This window comes from Moschus berezovskii, chromosome 9 (assembly GCF_049115385.1).
Source record: "Moschus berezovskii isolate FMDL1 chromosome 9, NW_MosBer_1.0, whole genome shotgun sequence".
Taxonomy (NCBI): domain Eukaryota; kingdom Metazoa; phylum Chordata; class Mammalia; order Artiodactyla; family Moschidae; genus Moschus; species Moschus berezovskii.
In genome coordinates this window covers 100,141,125-100,162,231 of record NC_142468.1, presented here as the reverse complement: position 1 = coordinate 100,162,231, position 21,107 = coordinate 100,141,125, and the positions used below count along the sequence as shown (strand labels likewise).

At 39.2% G+C, this 21,107-nt stretch overlaps 1 protein-coding gene and 2 pseudogenes across 3 annotated transcripts in view; 2 read left to right on the top strand and 1 right to left on the bottom strand.

Annotated features, from left to right (window-relative positions):
• Positions 1–6,457: 6,457 nt before the first annotated feature.
• On the bottom strand, positions 6,458–7,429 carry LOC148776651 (olfactory receptor 11G2-like). Its single transcript, XM_088840361.1, has one exon. It carries the CDS (start codon positions 7,427–7,429, stop codon positions 6,458–6,460), a length of 972 nt encoding a protein of 323 aa, XP_088696487.1.
• A 1,226-nt stretch (positions 7,430–8,655) lies between these two features.
• Positions 8,656–21,107, top strand: part of LOC148776648 (olfactory receptor 11G2-like) — a 58,137-nt pseudogene continuing 45,685 nt past the window's right edge. The window contains exon 1 of the transcript XR_016038299.1: positions 8,656–8,795. The product of XR_016038299.1 is annotated as an olfactory receptor 11G2-like (transcript). The remainder of the gene's footprint in view (positions 8,796–21,107) is intronic.
• The window catches only part of LOC148776647 (olfactory receptor 11G2-like), a 71,797-nt pseudogene continuing 59,355 nt past the window's right edge, over positions 8,666–21,107 (top strand). The window contains exon 1 of the transcript XR_016038300.1: positions 8,666–8,806. The product of XR_016038300.1 is annotated as an olfactory receptor 11G2-like (transcript). The remainder of the gene's footprint in view (positions 8,807–21,107) is intronic.

Genomic DNA, 21,107 nt, shown 5'->3' with positions numbered 1-21,107 from the left:
TGAGATACTAGGTAACAAAAGCAAAAGAAAAATACCAACTATAACTACACATTCATTTCAACTCCCCTATGATATGCCTGGGTTATGTTCTCTTTAGAAGTTCCGTAAATTAGGATTTAGCTAAATAATCCACCGATGTAACAGCATGGAAGTCACAGCAGGATGAGTAAGAGGAAAGAAACTTCACTGTGAGTAGTTGAGGGCTTGTCTATCTCACAATGAGTGCTGTTAGAACTTAATATGAAGTTTATAAGTTATTACTACACTCTGGAGTTCTGAGAGACGGAAGTTCAACTAAAGGGGAGGAAACTGTCCATCATCTGAGAAAGTCTCTATTAACTGCAGTGAGATTTAAGGCTGCCCCCAAGCCTTTCTTAAAACTGGCAAGGAAGGGATAAAGCAGATTCTTCATTTACTCTTTCACTTTGAGTCAAAAAGTTTTAGCCTGAAGGTTAGTGGGCCACAATCAACTAAATAGTTAAGATCTTCCCTTACATCTAGGTTTTCATGATGTCTGAAAAAGATATTCAATATGAAATTAAATATATTTGGTTTTGCCCTAAATGTTAGATACATAAATTTTTCAATAACCAGGGCTTATTTAGCTACATTGGAATGAATTATATTTCATTTTCTCTATATTTCAAAAACTTACATACACAAAATAAAACTTATACAAATGATATATTTTATAGTCAACATTTTTCATCATAAAAAGCAAAACAGAACAAAATAATGAAAATCCTCACAGTTCCACACCTCTACACACCTACTTCTCTCCACAGGAATGTGTTCAGTTTGGTGGGTATATATCCAGATATTTTCGGTGCATTTACATATAAAATGTTGGTTTTGAAAGAGTATATAAATTGGAATATTCATTGGAAGGACTGAAGCTGAAGCTGAAACTCCAATACTTTGGCCACCTGATGCGAAGAGCCAACTTATTGGGAAAGTCCCTGATGCTGGGAAAGATTGAAGGCAGGAAAAGGGGGTGACAAAGGATGAGATGGTTGGATGGCATCACTGACTCAATGGACATGACTGAGCAAGCTCTGGGAGTTGGTGGTGGACAGGGAAGACTGGCGTGCTGCAGTCTATGGGGTCGCAAAGAGTCGGACATGACTGAGAGACTGAACAGCAAGAACAATAAATTGGATTGTACCTAAGTATTGCTCCACAAATTACTGACTCTCCGACCACTTCCAATTTTCACCTAAAAAGCGATGTCTGAGAGAGGACTTTCACTCAGCTCTTGCAGGGTCTTCTGTCAGTTTGGAACAAATTAGGGCAATGAAGTTGAAGATACAGTTCTTCAGGAAAGACTTTCTCCAAGGAGGTGGTACACGGATGTGTGAGAGAACTCCTTCCAGAATACAGTGTACTCAGTGGGGGGTTTTGCCACCAAAATTGGGATTTAAAATAGGAAAACCAGTGAAATAAGAGGACAATTATTCCTTCTAAGCAAAGAAACTGTATTCTGAAAAATGACAATTCACTTACTTGTTTAACCTCAACAACTTTTGGGCTCCTTAATTAGACCTCAGTTTTCTCTATGTATACATACACTGTCAAGTACAACAGCCATAACCCACATGTGGCTATTGACCACTTGAAATGTAACTAATCCTAATGCAGAATGTAATAATTGTAAAATCACACACCAATTTTGAAGACTTAGTATAATAAAAGAATGTAAATGTTTCATTAACAATGTTTAAATTGATTATAAATTTAAATGATACTCTTTGGGATAAACTGAGTTAAAATATATTATCAAAATTAATTTCACCTATTTCTTTCAATCATTGTTTATGTGGCTAATAAATATTAAAAACTACATATGTGTTGTTTGTGGTTCACCTTGTGTCTCAGCACTGGTTCAGACAGATCTCAAAGAATCTAACAGCTTAAAATGCCATTCATGTTGATTATGTTGCCATTTCATTATGTTGATACTTCTTAGGTTTTTACCTCCACTTGCAACTTCAACTCATACTTCTGGACTTGCATATAAAATTGTCTACTTATAAATCTCCACTTGGATATTTATTCATCCATTTTTAAGTGTATATTTCTATATTTTATTTAGTGAAACTAGTCATGGTCTTGACAGTATGAGAAATTCTGTTTAATGTACGTAATTCTTATATAGGTTGGTCTTATTCTGTCATGACACAACAAAGCAGATTCCTCTGGTATATATAAATACGTACATAAATCTTTACATTTTAATTCCAGGTTTTCCCATGGAAGCATCACCTTCACTGAAAATTCGGATACTGCTAATTAAATCTAACTTTTGTGTATGTGCCGTGCTCAGTCACTTCAGTTGTGTCCGAGTCTTTATGGCCCCATGGACCGTAACCTGCCAGGCTTCTCTGTACATGGGCTTTTCTCAGCATTAATACTGAAGTTGGTTGTCATGTCCTATTGCAGGGAATCTTCCCAAATCAGGGACTGAACCCGCGTTTCTTGTGTCTTCTGCGTTGCAGGCAGATTCTTTACTGCTGAGCCAGCAGAAAAGCCCAACTTTTGTGTAAGAGAACAGTTTAAATATGAGATGTATAATGTAAAAATCATGGGCAAGATTTCTACTTATTAAGTAGGGCAGTGGACAGAAATTGTTCCCTCTTTTTTTGAGATAAGTTGTCAAGCTTGTCAATTCTATCTTCTTCTTAATAACAGGAAAGATTATTTATGTTACAAGGATATATTTTCCTGCATTCTCAAAGTACTCCACTCACTCATCCTCTCCCAAGGTGATGTCTTTACTCTTATTTGTATTTGCGAGAAAATCACGAAAGAGAAAGAATATCAGGAACCTAAACAGATATTAAAACCTGAGAATGCTCGATATCCTTACATTAAATGGCATCGTATTTGCATGTAACCTAAGCACATCCTGTGTACTTTAACCCATCTCTGCTGCTGCTGCTGTCACTTCAGTCGTGTCCGACTCTGTGTGACCCCGTAGTCGGAAGCCCACCAGGCTCCCCTGTCCCTGGGATTCTCCAGGCAAGAACACTGGAGTGGGTTGCCATTTCCTTCTCCAATGCATCTCTAGGTTATTTATAATACCTAATACAATGTAAACGTTATGTAAGTAGTTATAAACACAATGTATATGTCATGAAAAGAGTTGCTTGTGCACAACAAATTCGTTTTTCTTTTTGGAAATTTCTGGCATTTTTTTTTTTTTAGTATTTTTGATCCTTAGTTCCTTGAATCCACAGATTCAGAAACTACAAATACAGAGGGCTGACTGTATTTATATACTCCCTTGATTAAGATGGTTAAATTAGAGGTGCCTTTTGAAAAACAACACTCACAGAAAATTAGAACTAGATTCCTTGTTGATTGTTAAGATTTTTTTCAGAACTTTCTCACCAAAATGAAAAACATTTATATTTTATATTAAAATCTCTTTAATAATCAGACATATTTAAGTCATATATTATATTCTACTGGTCTACACTTATTCTTGGTAAACACCACACTATTTCATTTTGTGAGATCCAAGAAGGGGACATATGTATACATATAGCTGATGCACTTCCCTATACAGCAGAAACTAACACAACATTGTAACAAAATTATACTTCAATTTCAAAAAACTAAATGTTAAGACTTTCAGTTCAAGCTATAGCTCAGTGGAGCACTGACAAATAGTATTCAGTTCAGTTCAGTTCGGTTCAGTCGCTCAGTCGTATCCGACTCTCTGCGACCCCATGAATCACAGCACGCCAGGCCTCCCTGTCCATCACCAACTCCCAGAGTTCACTCAAACTCATGTCCATCGAGTCGGTGACAAATAAGTATGACTAGAGCTAATCTAAAAGATTAAAACTTTAGGATTAGACATCTAACTTGAAATGCATCTTCATGCAAAAATATCCAGCAGGAGTTTTCTGATGTTTGATTAAGTTTGAAATCAAAGTTAGTGCTGAAGCTATTCCATAACAAAATTTTAGCCTAAGGTTTCCTCATGAAGTGCAATATTGTAAATTAAGTTCCTATTTTAGAAAACAAGAAATTAGTAGAAAATACCTCTGAGGGACTCAGAGAAGTTTGTAGAGAACTACATGAAAATAAGTGCACAGCAAAGACAGAAATATAGATCAATGGAACAAAATAGAAAGCCCAGAGATAAATCCACACACCTACGGACACTTTTTCTTTGACAAAGGAGGCAAGTATATCCAAAGGAGAAAAGACAATCTCTTTACCAAGTGCTGCTGGGAAAACTGGTCAACCACTTATATAAGAATGAAACTAGAACACTTTCTAATACCATACACAAAAATAAACTCAAAATGGATTTAAAGATCCAAATGTAAGACCAGAAACCATAAAACTCTAGAGGAAAACATAGGCAAAACACTCTCTACGTAAATCATAGCAGGATCCTCAATGATCCACCTCCCAGAGTAATGGAAATAAAAGCAAAAATAAACAAATAGGACCTAATTAGACTTAAAAGCTTTTGCACAATGAAAGAAGCTATAAGCAAGGTGAAAAGACAGCCTTCAAAATGGGAGAAAATAATAGCAAACGAAGCAACGGACAAAGAATTAATCTCAAAAATATACAAGCAACTCCCACAGCTCAATTCCAGAAAAATAAGCGACCCAATCAAAAAGTGGGCCAAAGAACGAAACAGACATTTCTCCAAAGAAGACATACAGATGGCTAACAAACACATGAAAAGATGCTCACCATCACTCATTATCAGAGAAATGCAAATCAAAACCACCATGAGGTACCATCTCATGCCGGTCAGAATGGCTGCTATCAAAAAGTCTACAAACAATAAATGGTGGAGAGGGTGCAGAGAAAAAGGAACCCTCTTACACCGTTGGTGGGAATGCAAACTCGTACAGCCACTATGGAGCACAGTGTGGAGATTCCTTAAAAAACTGGAAATAGAACTCCCATACAACCCAGCAATCCCACTGCTGGGCATACACACTGAGGAACCCAGAATTGAAAGAGACTCGTGTACCCCAATGTTCATCACAGAACTGTTTACAATATCCAACCTAGACGTCCATCAGCAGACAAATGGATAAGAAAGCTGTGGTACATATACATAAGGGAATATTACTCAGCTATTAAAAAGAATGCATTTGAATCAGTTCTAATGAAGTGAATGAAACTGGAGCCTATTATACAGAGTGATGTAAGTCAGAAAAAAAACACACCAATAAAGTCTATTACCACATATTTATGGAATTTAGAAAGATGGTTATGATAACCCTATATGCAAGACAGCAAAAGAGACAGATATAAAGAACAGACTTTTAGACTCTGTGGGAGAAGGCGACGGTGGGAGGATTTGAGAGAATAGCATGAAACATGTATATTATCATATGTGAAATAGATCTCTAGTCCAGGTTCGATGCGTGGGACAGGGTGCTCAGGGCTGGTGCACTGGAATGGCCCTGAGGGATGGGATGGGGAGGGAGGTGGTAGGGGGTTCAGGATGGGGAACACATGTAAACCCATGGCTGATTCTCATGAATGTATGGCAAAAACCACCACAATATTGTAATTAACCTCCAATTAAAATAAATTTTAAAAAAAGAATATAAGCGCACTGTGTGCTGGTTTGTAGTGATCCGACAAAGTCTACACCTCTGGCTTACACTGAATATGAACTAATCTTCACGTATCTGCATATGGAAGACAAGGACCTGCCTCCTAAAGTGACAGTATTGGCAAAATGTGGAGAGTCGATCAAGACAACATAATCTTACTGAGGACCCTTCTTGGTGCCCAAAACAACACTTAAAATAATGGGATACACAAAAGAAACTCTGCTAAATTTTTTCTGATATTGAGCATTTTGTTTAAAAATCTGGTAATCTGGTTATCTGAAGGATTACTGGCTAAATATTCATATGATTGCAATACTTTAGCATTTGCTATGCTCTAAAAAATCGAACCGGCTTTGATGAAGGCAGAATTTGAGGATGTTGAGATAAGTCAGCAAAATGTTCCGTTCCGTTCCGTCGCTCAGTCGTGTCCAACTCTTTGCGACCCCGTGGACTGTATCCTACCAGGCTTCTCCGTCCATGGGATTCTCCAGGCAAGAATACTGGAGTGGGTTACCATTTCCTTCTCCAGGGGATCTTCCCGACCCAGGGATCGAACCCGGGTCTCCCGCATTGGAGGCAGACGCTTTAACCTCTGAGCCACCAGGGAAGCCCCAGCAAAATGTAATGTATACCAAAAGAGAAATATGTGAAAATCTTATTAAATTGTTCAAAACAACTATATCTAAGGTACAAACATATCTGGACCATGAATAATAACTTCCTAAGAGTTAAATCATGGGTCTGATGGACTTTTCAAAGCCATCTTCCCAATATATGAAAATAAAATGAAAGGAAAAAAACATAATCTCATTCATCTCATGATCTTGCATCCTCCTAAACATGAATTATGCATTATGTTAAATTCGACTTTTGGAGCCTTTAAAGATTTCCTTCAGTAAAACACTCAAAAGATTTTTTAGTGCTTCTTCCATATCTTTGTTCCGGAAGCTGTAGATCAGGGGATTAAAGAAAGGGGTTGCCAAAGCATAGAACAAGGTCACAAATTTCTGTATCCCTGGATATTCGCCAGAACTTGGGCTAACATACATCACTATCACTGAGCCATAGAAGAGGGATACCACAGCAAGGTGGGAGGCACAAGTAGAGAAAGCCTTCTGCCTTCCTGAGCCTGAGGACATCTGTAGCACCACACTAAGGACACAAAAGTAAGTGCCAAGAATGTACAGGAAGGTGAGGAGGATGATTAGAGAGCTCACGATACCACAAATCAGCCTAATTCCAGTTACTGGAGCACAGGACAGTGCCAGCAAAGGTGCCAGATCACAGAGAAAATGGTCAACAGTGTTTGGACCACAAAAGGGCACTTGAGATATTAGAATCAAAGGGGTCAATAACCAGAGAAAGCCACCTGCCCAGCAGAAGACCACTAAAAACACACACAAGCGGTGGGTCATAATGATAGGATAATGCAAAGGTCTACAGATGGCAAGAAATCGATCAAAAGACATCACTGACAGAAATAAACACTCAGCCGCACACATGGAGAAGAAGAAGTAGAACTGGAGCAGGCAGCCAGCGTAGGAGATGCTCTTGGTCTGGGAGATGATGTTGGCCAACATTTTGGGCACATCAGAACTGACATAGCAGATCTCCAGGAAGGAGAAGTTAGCCAGAAGGATGTACATGGGTGTATGGAGCTTCCGGCTTGACCATACAGCACAGATGATGGCTGCGTTCCCCATAAGGATCAGAAAATAGATGATGGAGAAGAGCACAAAGAGGAGGATCTGGATGTCTCTGAGGCAGGGGAAGCCCAGGAGAATGAACTCACTCACAGACCCAGAGGTATTAGTCTCCAAGGTCCTCATTCATCGGACCTGTGGAAGTGACAAGAGACGATGAGCATCACAGAAATATCTATATTTTTTCCAATTTTTGGTGAACAGAAATGTTTCTTTTCCATAAACATACGGGGTTTTTTATATTTCTATTTTCCCTCTGGAAAAGTGAGTTTTTCTTTCCTCTTTTTCTCCTTCCTTCCTTGTTTATTCAACAAATATTTATTTTGCACATACTATTGCCAGACACTGTTCTAGGAGATAGGGAAAGAATGAACAAAAAAGCAAAGTCCCTACTCTTCGGAAGCTATGTCAGACATATTTTGCTCAAAACAACTTCAAACAATACATTAGGGGCTCTAGAATTTCTATATAGAGGGAGTTTGAATCTGATTAGAAGAGATCTAAGGGAATTTCCAGGTGGCTCAGTGGGTAAAGAATTCTCCTGTCGACGCAGGAGACGTGCATCCAATCCCTGGGTCAGGAAGATCCCCTGAAGGAGGAAATGGCAACCTATTCCAGTATTCTTGCCTGAAAAATCCTATGGTCAGAGGAGCCTGGCAGGCTATAATCCATGAGGTCACAAAGAGTCGCACACAACTGAGCAGGCAAGCACTACAATGACAAGGGAATTTACCTTGGAATCTCATTTGCACAGCAAGGAAAATTTGCTTAGACTGTGTGTTTATGTGTGGCAACTTCATGGGGAGCTAATACGGAATATGGACTGGATGTTAGCAGCACTCCACCTATGTTGTAGTGCTGCTGCTGACATAGTTAACAGTATAATGGGACATAAGAAAATTTTTGTGGTCATGTTGAAGAGGAAAAGTTGAAATTTTACATAACCTCCTGTTCCTTCTGCATCTGTAACTCAGCTTCCTCCTTGCAAAGTCTGGATCACGTAGGTCTCAGAAAGTGGAGACTCACAATACTAGGAACTGGAGCTTATCTCACTCACCCTGGTCCTGCTATTTGCAATCACCCAGCCCCCACAAACCCACAAACCCGCTTAATCATGCCTGTTCATGTATAAAAGCTCTGCAACCCCATTTTTGGAGCTCAGAGCTTGGCGTGTTAACTCCTCTGGGCCCACCGCCATAATAAACCTGAGTTCTCCAACTCTCCGAATATGGTGCTTGGTTTCTCGAGTACTGGTTTCTGCACCATTTCTGGAGGCCTCAGCAAGATTCCAACCACAAGGGCCCCTTGAGCCACAGGACTGGTGGTTCCACTGGGCTGGAGCAAAGGAACCCCGAGACTAACAAGGGGGCATGCCACCTGACAGTATTCCAGGTTCTCTTTCGGACCGGTGTTCCGACTCTCCGGACGGCCAAGCCCTGACTGGACTCATTGGAGGGACGGACCAGCTCACCAGGAATGGCCACAGGATCAAGTAAGGCCCCGGTAATGTCCCCATGAACTGGGATCCTACCCCAATGGGTAAAAGAGGAGACTGATCACCTCCTTGGTCCTACCCCAACAGGTAAAAGAGGATACTGATCACCTCGTTAGATCTCCCAGGAAGGGAGCAACAGTTAAGGAAACCTGGGGACTCGGGAGAAGGGAGGCATTGTGATAGCTGCTGAATGATTGTGAGTGCGTGATTGCTAACTGAACAGAGTGAGAGAAATTTTTCTTTTTGGAAACTGCAAAACCAATTCTTTTTGCATATGCAATTAAAAACAACTAGCTTGTTAAAAGGCCTGCCTAGGAAAAAGCCTGAAATACACAGCCAACTTTGCCTGAGACTTCAGCCTTGGACAAATTAGAACTTCAAACAAAGAAAAAAAAGGGGTCAAAGAAATATTTTAAATCTCAAACAGAAAACAAAGATCTCTGTCTGTCTGAATTTATGTATATCTCAGTGTATTTTTTTCTGAGAGTATTGTTGAAGTTGTAAGTGAGTTCTGATTTAATTGGCCTAAAGAAAAGTAAGCGCTAACAAATCAAACAATTCTAAATATAAGAAAAATTAACGTAAATAAATTTCAGATTCAAATGAACTGGGAAGTATTCAATATTAAACATCTAGTATTAACATTTGTTTGCTAATATAATAAGGAAAGTAGGATATGTGTTTTTAATAAAGACAGCATAAAAAATAAAATTATATTTTATAAAGGGAAGAGAAAGTAGGTCTGACTTAACAGGTGGCTGTTACAGAAAGTGATTAAAAAGTTTGTGGAAAGTGGACCCTGAAAAAAAGTTTTGTGCGTGGTTAGGACTGACTAACTAAAATAAATTTCATTAAATTTACCTAAATGAGTTTAAAGTAAGGTGGTACAAAATTTGAATTTGGCCTTTCTCTCTGTTAAGGGGACAAACTTTCTTCAGATGTTAAACTGTTTTAATAGTAGATTCAAGTTTCTTTATCTCTTAATTGATCTGTTCTATATTTACCTTTGAAATCTTTTGTTACTTTTGGCTAAGTAAATAATTATTATTTCACAGTGACTTATATGATCATACCTGACTGAGTGTTATAAACCTTTTTGACATTTATCGACAAAACTTCCTAAATAACTTGACTTCCAGCTAACTTTGGGGTGCTTCAGAGGGCCCCTGAGACATCCCAGAGAGCTATTAAGCTACCTGGGTTCACTGGACATGTCCAATTGCATGAGAAGTACTGCTGAAGAGGTGATAAAGCTTTTCAGGTTATATTGTATGGTTGATGTTGCTAATAAGATATCCTAAAATTATGTGAAATTCATCTAGATTTGATATGCCCTGATAAAATATGGTCAATTATAATTCTAGTTATCATATTAAAGTGTTACAACCAGGTTTCTTTGTCAATTGCAATAGAGTCAGATTTTAAACATTCCTTCTATGGTTTTACTCTCATGCTTTTAGAAGAATACTGCTAGTTCTTCAAAATTTATGGAAAAGACTTTCTAAGATTAAGCAGATAAACAAATTTTGTTATTAACAATAAGCTGGTACCAGACTGGAATTTGGTCTTCTCTAAGTTTTCTTAGAATGCTCCTTTTGATAACAGATTATGAATTTCTTTGCCTTTAAGTGATTTACATTTGTTTTCAAAATCTTTTTGTTACTTTGGTAAAGTAAATAAACATATTTAAGATTATGCTACTTCTAAACAAAGCTCATTCTGCTTCTACCAAAAAAAACAAAAACAAAAAAAAACCCTCACGGTTAGATTTTGCTATCTTGATGTCCTTAAAACATGGCAATAATCTGCTCCTAAATCAGGAAATTAAAAATGGTTAAACAACAGCTAAAAATCAAACAACCAGGGCTATGGGAATCCAACGTGGCCATGTGGCTTTTCCCGGCTCCCTGACAGACCTCATTTTTATCTGATGGGTTAAAGCCTTTCCTGACTACAGTGTTAATGCCCTCACAATGAGTTCTCCAAAAAAAGAAAAAATTATGTTTCAGTTTTGTTAATTAAGGTCTGTGCTGACTAAGACACTTCTGAGATAGTTCCTTGTTATGTTATATTGCTTAAAAGCTTAATTAAGGACTCTAAGATTGTTTCTAAAGCTTATCTCAGTAACTAATCTTTAGATAAAGGTCAGATGCTCCATGATGTACAACCAGGAGATTAACATTCGGATATAATCATTTAACTGAGTCAGATGACCTGGAGTATATCAGGCTATACCCAGTGAAAGTTCTTGACTTCAATTCTTCCTTGTGACTTTACTAATAACTGATAGCTATATTATTGTCTATGTAGCTTGCTTCAGAAGATTATTTCTTGTTACCAAATGTGTGACTGAGCCTGTGATAAAATGCTGATATGCAGTTCCATATGAGATCAATAATTGTAACAATGTAGCTCTAGATATGAGAAGAAACAACAAGAGGAAATATTTTCCTGGACCAAGAGGCTAGTAAGACAGGTATGGTCCACAGGTTTTTGCCACTTACAAGGCCTGGTCTAGTGACAACACACTGAGTGGCCTGTCAATGGAATCTTTGCTCGACCTGGGAATGAGCCTTCCCAGCACTGCAGGACACAATGACCATGAAATGCCCCCCAAAACCTGGTCAAATATGTGGCTATGAAGAGGTCCTGCTGACTGAAAGTTGGCCCTTGCCAGTTGCCCCTACAAAGATTAAATCATGACCATTACAAGATGCTGACCTTCAGCACCACCTTGACAGTTCAGGGTGGAGATGCCAAAATAAGGCATTCTGTGCTCTGGGGGTAAAATAAAAAAACAAGCTTTCAGATTATCAGGTGTTTTCAGGTAAAGATTTTTATGAGTACAAATTCTTGCATCTTCTCATACCTAGAGAAACACTAATTTCATGAATCAGTGTCTGGACCTGGTTCTCCTGGCTAGCCCCTCAGCAGCTTTCCTACATCTATTAATCTTTGGGTCATATATCTTTAGCTTTCTTGTTAAGTTTGTTTTTCCAAGTAGTAGTGCAACAAGAATATCCCCCGGCCAACACCAAGACAAGGCTAGAACAAGCTGCCTTATCATTCTGTGCACTCTCATCTCCCTCCGTAAATGCACCCCTAGGTCCTCATGCTATTCTCCTTTTGAGATCTTATATGGGAGACCACCCCCAGTGATAAACAACTCAAGGAAGACCATCAGCAACTAGCTGAACTGAGGTGTCCTGATACCTCCAGGCCCTGGAAAAGTCTTCTCCATATCGCCGGAGAAACCTTAGAAAGGACACCCATTCCTTTGGGCAATTGGGTTCATTCTATCAGCCAGGATATGAGGTATGGGTTAAAGATTAGGACAAAAAAAAAAAAAAACAAACACTTCAGCCAGTTTGAAAAGGCCCTCACACGGTTCTCCTGGCAACCACTACTGCTGTTAAAGTTATAGGTGTCATCCCTTGGATCCACCACACCAGAGTCAAGAAGGCAACTACTTCCTGTGATGAGGACACCTGGAAAGCATTCAGCACCCCAAAAACCTCCTGAAGGTCCGGTTCCAAAGACAACGGCCCTCACCCACGAAGGACACTGAGCCCTGCTCTGGTCACTCCGGAATCTGACGAGTCAATGCACGGCAGGAGCTTGAGGATTCTTCAGCCTTGCTCCAGCCACACTCCAGCAGCTGGCGGGTCAACACAGGAAAGAAGCTTGAGGATCCAGCTAGCAAAATATCAATGGATTTTCATTGTCAACCCTAGCCTCTATCCCTAATTGGTATTATTGCTGTGCTCTTCATTATAAGACCAACTAGACTCCTTGGCTGAAGTGGTTTTACAGGATAGGAGAGGGCTAGACCTACTGACAGTTGAAAAGGGAGGACTATTCCTCTTTTTGAATGAAGAATGCTGCTTTTATGAAAACCAGTCAGAAATAGGGACATCGCCCAACAGCTAAGGGAACAAATCACAAACAGGAGAGAGAAACGAGCTAATTCCTGGGGTAATTGGAACAATATTTGGAGCTGGGCATCGTGGCTTCTCCCTTTAACAGGTCCTCTTTTCATGCTGTTTGTGGCACTCTGGTTTGGCCCTTGTATTCTCAATGATATTACCCAGTTCATAACCCCTCAAATTGAATGCATAAAGTTACAAATGCTAAGAGCTCAATATAGCCCCCTAAACGACTGGGAACTCTGAATGTCCTACCAAAACATGAGATGATGCTTTCTGCAATGAGTGATAGAAGCATCAAGAGAGGGAATGAAGAAGAAAAGTTAAAATTTTACATAACCTCCTGCTTCTTCTGCCTCTGTAACTCAGCTTGCTCCTTGCAAAGTCTGGATCACTTAGGTCTCAGAAAGTGGGGACTCACAATACTAGGAACTGGCGCTTATCTCACTCACCCCTGTCCTGTTTTTTGCAATCGCCCAGCCCCCGCAAGCCTGCAAATCAACTTAATCAGGCCTGTTCGTGTATAAAAATTCTGCAACCCCTTTGTTTGGGGCTCAGAGCCTGGAGTGTTAATTCCTCTGGGCCCACCAGCATAATAAATGTGAGTTCTCCAACTCCCCGAGTGTGGCGCTTATTTTCTCGAGTACTGGTTTCTGAATCATGTGAGACATGACGATTATATTCAGTTGAAAAAAAATAAAGACAGAAAGAAAGTCTTTTGAGAGGGTGATGGACCTTGGCAAAACACATTTCCAAGAGCAATGATGGAGGTAGAATATCAATAGCATATAATATGAAAAGATTTGAATACAAGAAATTATGTTCACAGAACAATCCAAAAGAGTGGAAGTTAGAATATCTGTAAAGGTATAGTCAGATATTAGGTACAAAGATAGGGCCTCAAAGCAGAGGACTCACTGCCAGTCTGACTCGTTCGGGCTTAATTTGCTGTCAGTGGAAATCTGGAGCTGCTCTAGTAGAACAGTAAAGTGATCAAGAGTTTATGGAAGCTGCATTCACAAGACAATTCACCAGACAATTACAGGCTGATGAAATCAACAAGAAATTATTAGAAAGCTGTTTTGATAACTCAAGGAGAACGGGTGAAGAACCTGACCATGGGTAATAAATGTGCAAAAAGATACCAGGGTTGGTTTCAAGAGATGGGCAGTGGTAGAAACCTAATCTCCTGGTCTTTAAAATAAGCAGAGGTAATTAAATATTGTTCAAGGAACACAGGAGGAAGACAGAAAAGAGAGATCTTACTTTTCATTTTCCACAGTAATATTCTTTAGCAGTCTTCTGATTGTCCTCTCACCTGGGATGCCTCAGAGCAAACAGCCACCCTCAGCACAATAGACACATGCTAAGGGCCCTTCAGTTCCCATAGACCAACACAGTGAACAGACACTCCTGTTTTTGCCTTTGGGTATGTCTCAGAGGGCTTTCCTGGTGGCTTAGACTGTAAAGAATCCTACTTGATTCCCCAATCCCATTTTCTTTTGACTCTTTTTTGAATCTCCATATTTCATTAAGTAAATTAGCTTCTACTTACAAAGTTTTCTTCTCTCACAAGCCACACAAAATGGGTGTTGAATTGCTATGTTGTCATCCGTGTGAAAGAGAACAGAAGACAAGAGACACATCTAAATTATTGCCCAAGCCTTCAAGAAAAAAGTTTCCATTTTCCTGTCTGCTAAAAATACAGTTCTTTTGAAGACAACTTGTAAAACACAAAATGACAATTTGACAAAAAAATTGTTAATTCCACGTCTATTAAGATTTTTGTAATAGGAACAGTATTTGTAAATGAAAGCAATCATGAAAATTTATGCTTTCTCATGTTAATATACAAAATAAAATGGACATCAAGACACAGGAAATAAGTGACTGTTCCATATGCCCATATACATTTATCCTCATGCTTCCCAGCAGTCCAAGGTGTCAACTCCTTTGTAAAACATCTTCAGGTACCTTTCTTCACAAAGATTCCTTTCAGGTTTTACTCAGAGAGTAGAATATACCACAAATCTCTCTGCTTCTCATTATTTATTCCTTCCAGACTCTGAAGCCTGTCTCTGGAGATCTCAACCCCAGGAGCAATGGAAGCAATTAATATGCATCACACAGACTCAAGAACGTTTCATCTTCAGTGATGATCAAACTGGAGATAAAAACCCCATGCGTGTGCACACGCTTATATGTAGACTCACGTGCAAACACACGTACGTGCAAACACACACACCCAAATGTTCTAGGCTCACACATTATTGCTCCCTCAAGAGCTGTGTCTCCTAACTTTATAAATCACTTCTTAGCTAACAAAGGTTTTTGACATGGTATGTACCATTACCTTCAACCTTTGTTAGACCTAGAGTTTCCCATTCTTGTGGTCCAAATGCAATTTAAAGATCTCATCCACTAAATCCAAAATGAGCCTGTTAAGTATTAAAACAGGAAAAAGGAGTCCAGAAGGGTGGTGGCTAAAAGACAAAGAAGGGAAAGGCCTCCAAACAAAGGAAGGTCCAAGGAACAGAGTGAGGACCTCAGGGAAAACAAACAGCACTCCTGGCTAGCTCAATCTACATAGGGCAGACCCAGGGGGAGGAGAAAAACATATAAAAAGAGGAGCCAAAGGACTGGGGGTCTCTCTCTCTCCTCTTCGCGTCTTTTGGGTCGGCATTCCATCACAGCTCGAGGATGTATTTTCCTTTATTTTCTAAATAAAACTGAGCTGTAACACTGATCTGTCCAAGAGCTGTGACACGGTCTGTCCGAAGGCTGTAATGCTGGTCCATCACTTCAAGTTTTTGTTGTGATGAGACAGAACTGAGGAAATCACACACACACACACACACACACACACACACACACACACAAGCCTATCCCACAGAGCTGTCTCTATTCCTTACAAAACTCCTTGTTTCCACATATAGGTCAAACAAGATAGGTATTGGTCAACCAAGAAGTTGAGACATTAATTGTATGACTGCAACAAATCCATTTCCTCTTCTTCAACTCAACAGCTTTTTTTCAAAGCCTTCCTTGCAGCATAGGTGTGCTCATGAGACTGAGTTCTACTTGTTATGATGTATTTAAAGCTGATGTGCAATTCTTCAGGCCTTACCCATACAAAATCCTTGACGATCTCTGATGTGATTGAGCATGTTGACCCAAGAAGCTGAGTTTTGAAGATGGCAAAGCCCAAGATGGAAAAACCTAAGTTCCAGAATCATCACATGAAGAACAGTCTCCTGTGGAGTAGGAATATCTGTTTGGGATTTAAATGAGTAGTAAATAAACATCTTTCAAGCGACCCACTACAAAAGAACTTTGTTTGGAGAACCAAAATGTAACTGACTGAATCAAATATTTATAGTTTTATAAATATATAAAGAAAACAATCCATGGTTGACTATGTGAAATGAAAATATCTCCTGCCATGTTAATAAACAAGAAATGTCACAGCCTATTTCTTCAAAATGTGAATCTGGCCTCAAAATGTGAATCAGTTCAGTTCAGTCGTTCAGTTGTGTCTGACTCTTTGTGACTCCGTGGACTGCAGCATGCCAGGCCTCCCTGTGAATAAGGGTTCCTAAAACTGTAATCCAGAAAATGCTGCCACCCTTACAATGATTGCTGAGGTGGGGGTAGGGGTGCTGGGGGCAGGGGAAATGCAAGAAGCAAGGTGAACAAGGAAGCAGGATTGGCCTGGGATAGCTGAGGTGCATATGAAAGGAATGAATTCAGTGAGCCCAGAGGCTTGCCTCTTCCCATACATAGAATGCTTTCAAACTGCCTGCTCCCTTTGTTCCCCTCCTACCTGTCTCCTGAGCTCTGAGTCCTAAACATTCCCACCAAATAAAATAACTGTCTCCTTTCAGGTTGTGGCTATATTTTTTAAGCCGACAACTGTATCATAGTGTATATATGTACAGACTAATTCCATTCAACTTTCTAATTTACCGTAACAGGGAGAAATTAAGGAAACTGTATATGAAAGACAAATCCAGAAAAACAAAAATTTTGAGTCATACAGTGAATATATTTTAAATTTTGGTCACACTGCCCTCCAAAAAGTTCCAGGACTTTCTTCATTAACGTTACCTTTCCCTCTGTTCTTAGCACCAAAGCTGTGTACTGTGCTGCTAGCCTGTTTCTTCAAACCAGACTTCATAAATAAGTGTAGCAACACTATTTCATGCCTCCAGTGTCATGATATATGTCAACGTCAACTGAGAGAACATGAACATACCCTTAAGTCTATCTTTTCCTCCAAGGTGACCCAATGGCTACCTTTCAAACATTCTAGATCCTCAAGAACACAGAGCTAGTGATCCCCCCAAATAAAGACCTGGGGAACTGTATTAACTATTCACAAGCCATTATAGAACCAAGGCAATTCTCATGCTATTTCAATGTACACACATGAGGGGTATATGATCCTTCAGAACTCATTGGATCTGTTACTAACTTGACTCTGTAACACTCTGAGACATCAGCAGTATTTTCAAGGGGAATTGTGAAATTCTCAGAAGATTGAGATAATGAAATAAATTTGAATTCATCTTCTCCTTAAAGCTAATCTGATAGCTTATGAAATACTTGGTGAGAGAAGAAGCTGTTTTATGGCATTAAACAAAACAATACCTAAACTTAAAGATGCCAGATTTTCTAAAATACAAATCTTGTCATCTCTTTTGCTTTCCATCGCTATATATTTCCTTCCCACCTATGGGATCAAGTTCAACATCTTTAGCAAATCTAAATTCCTGCATGTTTAAGTTCATCTCCTTTCAGGAGCCCCACACTCACTGTGTAATTCAGTTATATATTAGGAATGTTCTATATGCTTCTTTTACTGTTTGTAACATTACCAACCACCATCATTCCCTGACTTCTATCTAGAAAACTTCCAACTCATCATTCAAAACTCAGCTGAAACATCAGCTTCTCTGTGAGCACTTTTCTGGCACTTCCCACCTGCACCCCCAAACCTGTGCTCTTAGTCCAACACTGCTCTGTGCTCTGGCACCTTATGCATTCCTCTCTCTCAGCAATTGTTTTTTAAATTGAATTGTTAACACATCTGTGGCCCCACAAGTCAAGAGTTCCTCCAGAACACCTATGCATCTCAATGTCAAATGTACTACTTAGAACATTTAGACCTCTTAGTTCTTTGTATAAAAAGGCATATCCTCTGGTCTATATACCACCATCAGCAAGACTAAAGAGGGGGCCATAAACTCTGCCATCTCCTAATAAGTTAGCCTCTTCTCCCTCCCTACCAACCCCTTTCTACAACCATCACTGTGGGAAACATCAATACAATTCCACTGTGCTATTTTTCTCAAAGTGGCCCTGACCTGACTTTACTGGCAGCCCTCCTTGTCTCTTTTGCCACTTCAAGGTTTTTATCCCTCTCTCTTCTCTAAAAGTTATGTTTTGAATTTCAGCCTCCCTTCAGAGGAAGAGGACAAAGAGGAAGGGAGAGTAAAGAAAACACAATAAGTCATTTATCTAAAGTTACTTATGAAAGCTCCTAACCTCCTAATCTTAATTTACCACACTTCCACCCACTCTCATTACAAAGGAGGATGCAGGAAGCCAAGAGCTACACTGTCTAATATGATAACCACTAGCTGTATGTGGCTACTGAGCACCCGAAATGTGAATCCAAGCTGAAACATGCTGTTAATGTATATAAAATTCACCCCAGTTTGCAGGATGAAAAAAATGAATGCAAGATATCTGGTTAATAATTTTATATTGACTACATGTTGAAATGATGTTTTAGGCTGATAGATTATTAAAATTAAATTTACTCTTTCTTTTTAATGTGGTAACTAGAAAAATGTACCTTATACATGTTGTTTGCGTGTGTGGCCCACCTATTTCTATTGGACAGCTCTGCTTTAGCCTTACGTGTCCTGAGAATAGAAACAGAGGAGGCGCTCTCTTCCTCCTTGAACTCATACACATCAAAACTGTGGCTCACAGTGGAGGAGGGTGAATCCAGTTGGCTCAGGTAGGAAGTATTTCTGAGATTCAACACAGGCTCTGCCTGGGATACCTGAAGAGTGGGTAACACTGGGCAGCCTCAGAGAAAATTCTTTCAGGTGTCAAGAGTTTGCACATCTCAGGTGGACTTGACCTTACATACCTATCTCAGATGCAAAATTATTCCTTTCTTTAAAGTTATTCCTGGTCAGTTAGTACAGTGTCTAACAATTATGTGCACAAAGGGTGAAAGAAATTCCTGAGGCGGAAATCTACATTTGGAAGAAGGGGAGAGACTTCCTTGCTCTGTCCTCCAAGGTGCCCTTTTGGTTTACTCTTTGATGACAAAAGGGCACCTTGAAGGACAAAGCACAATTAGAGTTGGGGAGTGGAGATGTAGTCATGATTTCAAGGGAAATATCCTACCCTTTGGGCTTCCCAGGTGAAACTAGTGGTAAAGAACCCTCCTGCCAATGCAGGAGACATAAAAGAAATGGGTTCAATCCCTGGATCAGGAAGATCCCGTGGAGGAGGGCATGATAATCCACTCCAGTATTCTCGCCTGGAGAATCCCATGGACAGAGGAGACAGGTAGGCTACAGTTCATAGGGTTGCAAACAGTTGGACATGCCTGAAGAAACTTAGCATGCATGCATGCATCCTACCCTTAGTAGTTTTTACTACTGAGAAAAAGTTGTAACAGCAACATCATGGAAGAAAATAAAATGCACACCCAGACAAGGCTGCAGCTGCAGAGACTGCCAGAAAAAGTATACAGTGGAAGTGTGAATCAATAATAATAAAATACAGAAAAATTGACACTGGTACTATGCCTTGCAATTTTAAGTTATTTTTAACTATGGTAAGATACACATAATGTGACATATTACAATTAATTTTTTAAGTGTACAGTTCTGTGGCATTAAATACATTCACATTGTTGAGCAACAATTACCACCATTCAATCTATAAATTTTTTCTTCCAAAACTGAAACTCTAGATTCATTAAACATTAATTCCCCATTTCCCTACCCCAAGCTGGTGGTGACCACTATTCTAGTTTCTGTCTCTATCAGTTTGACTACTCCAGGAAACTTATATAAATGGAGTCACACAGTATTTGTTGTTTTGTGATTGGTCCATCAATGCTTTTGCATGTTTCAGAATTTCTACTCTTTATTAGGTTGAATAAATATCACACTGTATGATATCACATTTTTTTCATTCATTCATCCACTGATGAGCATTTGAGTTGCTTTCATCTTTTGATCATACTTTGATATGATCAAACCCTTTACAGATATTTTTAAATGATCTCTCATTTGGTCCATATGGGCTCTTAATCGCTTCAGTCATGTCCAATACTGTGCAACTCTATGGACTGTAGCCTGCTAGGCTCCTCTCTCCATGGGATTCTCCAGCAAGTATATTGTAGTGAGTTGCCATTTTCTTCTCTAGGGGATCTTCCCAACCCAGGGATTGAACCTTTGTCTCTCACATATCCTGCACTGGCAGGCAGGTTCTTTACCACTAGTGCCACCTGGGTAGCCATTGATCCACATAAAACCCCCCAAAAATATTCTTTTAAAAATTTGGAGTGAAAGCTTCTTGCTAAGGCAGAACCAGAAGATAGTCCTCATCAATTTTGTCCAACAGATAATTATTATTATTATTTTCATAAGACAAGGAAATGTAGGGGAGTATAGCCAAAAAATTCTCCTCTTGATTTGCACTTATGCAGACTTCTTTTGAAGTTCAAAACTTGTTTTAAATAGGCACTTTTCCTTTATATAAAATAGAAGAATTATAATCTAAAAGATAAGAACCGTAAAATTCATAGAAGAAAACACAGGCAGAACACTCTTACCATAAATCATAAAAGCATCTTTTTGGGATCTGTGACTTACAGCAAAGGAAACAAAAGCAAAAATAAATAAATAGGACCTAATAAAAGATAAAACTTTTGTATAGCAAAGGAAACCATTGACAAAAGATAAACACAACCTACTGTATGGTAGAAAATATTTGCAAATGATTAAGACCAACAAAGCAATTAAAATCCAAAATATATAAACAGCTCATACAACTCAATTTCAAAAAACATCAACCTGATTAAAAATGGACAGAAGACATGAATAGTCATTTTTCCAAGACGATATCTAGGTGGCCAACAGGCAGATGAAAAGGTACTCAGCACCACTAATCATCAGAGAAAGGCAAATCAAAAACACAAATGAGACATCTTTTCACGCTTAACAACATGGCCATCATCAAAAAGTCTAGAAACAAAAATGTTGGCAAACATATAGACAAAAAGAACATTTGTGTGCTGTTGGTGGGAACGTAAATTGGTGCAACAAATTTGGAAAACACTTTGACAAAA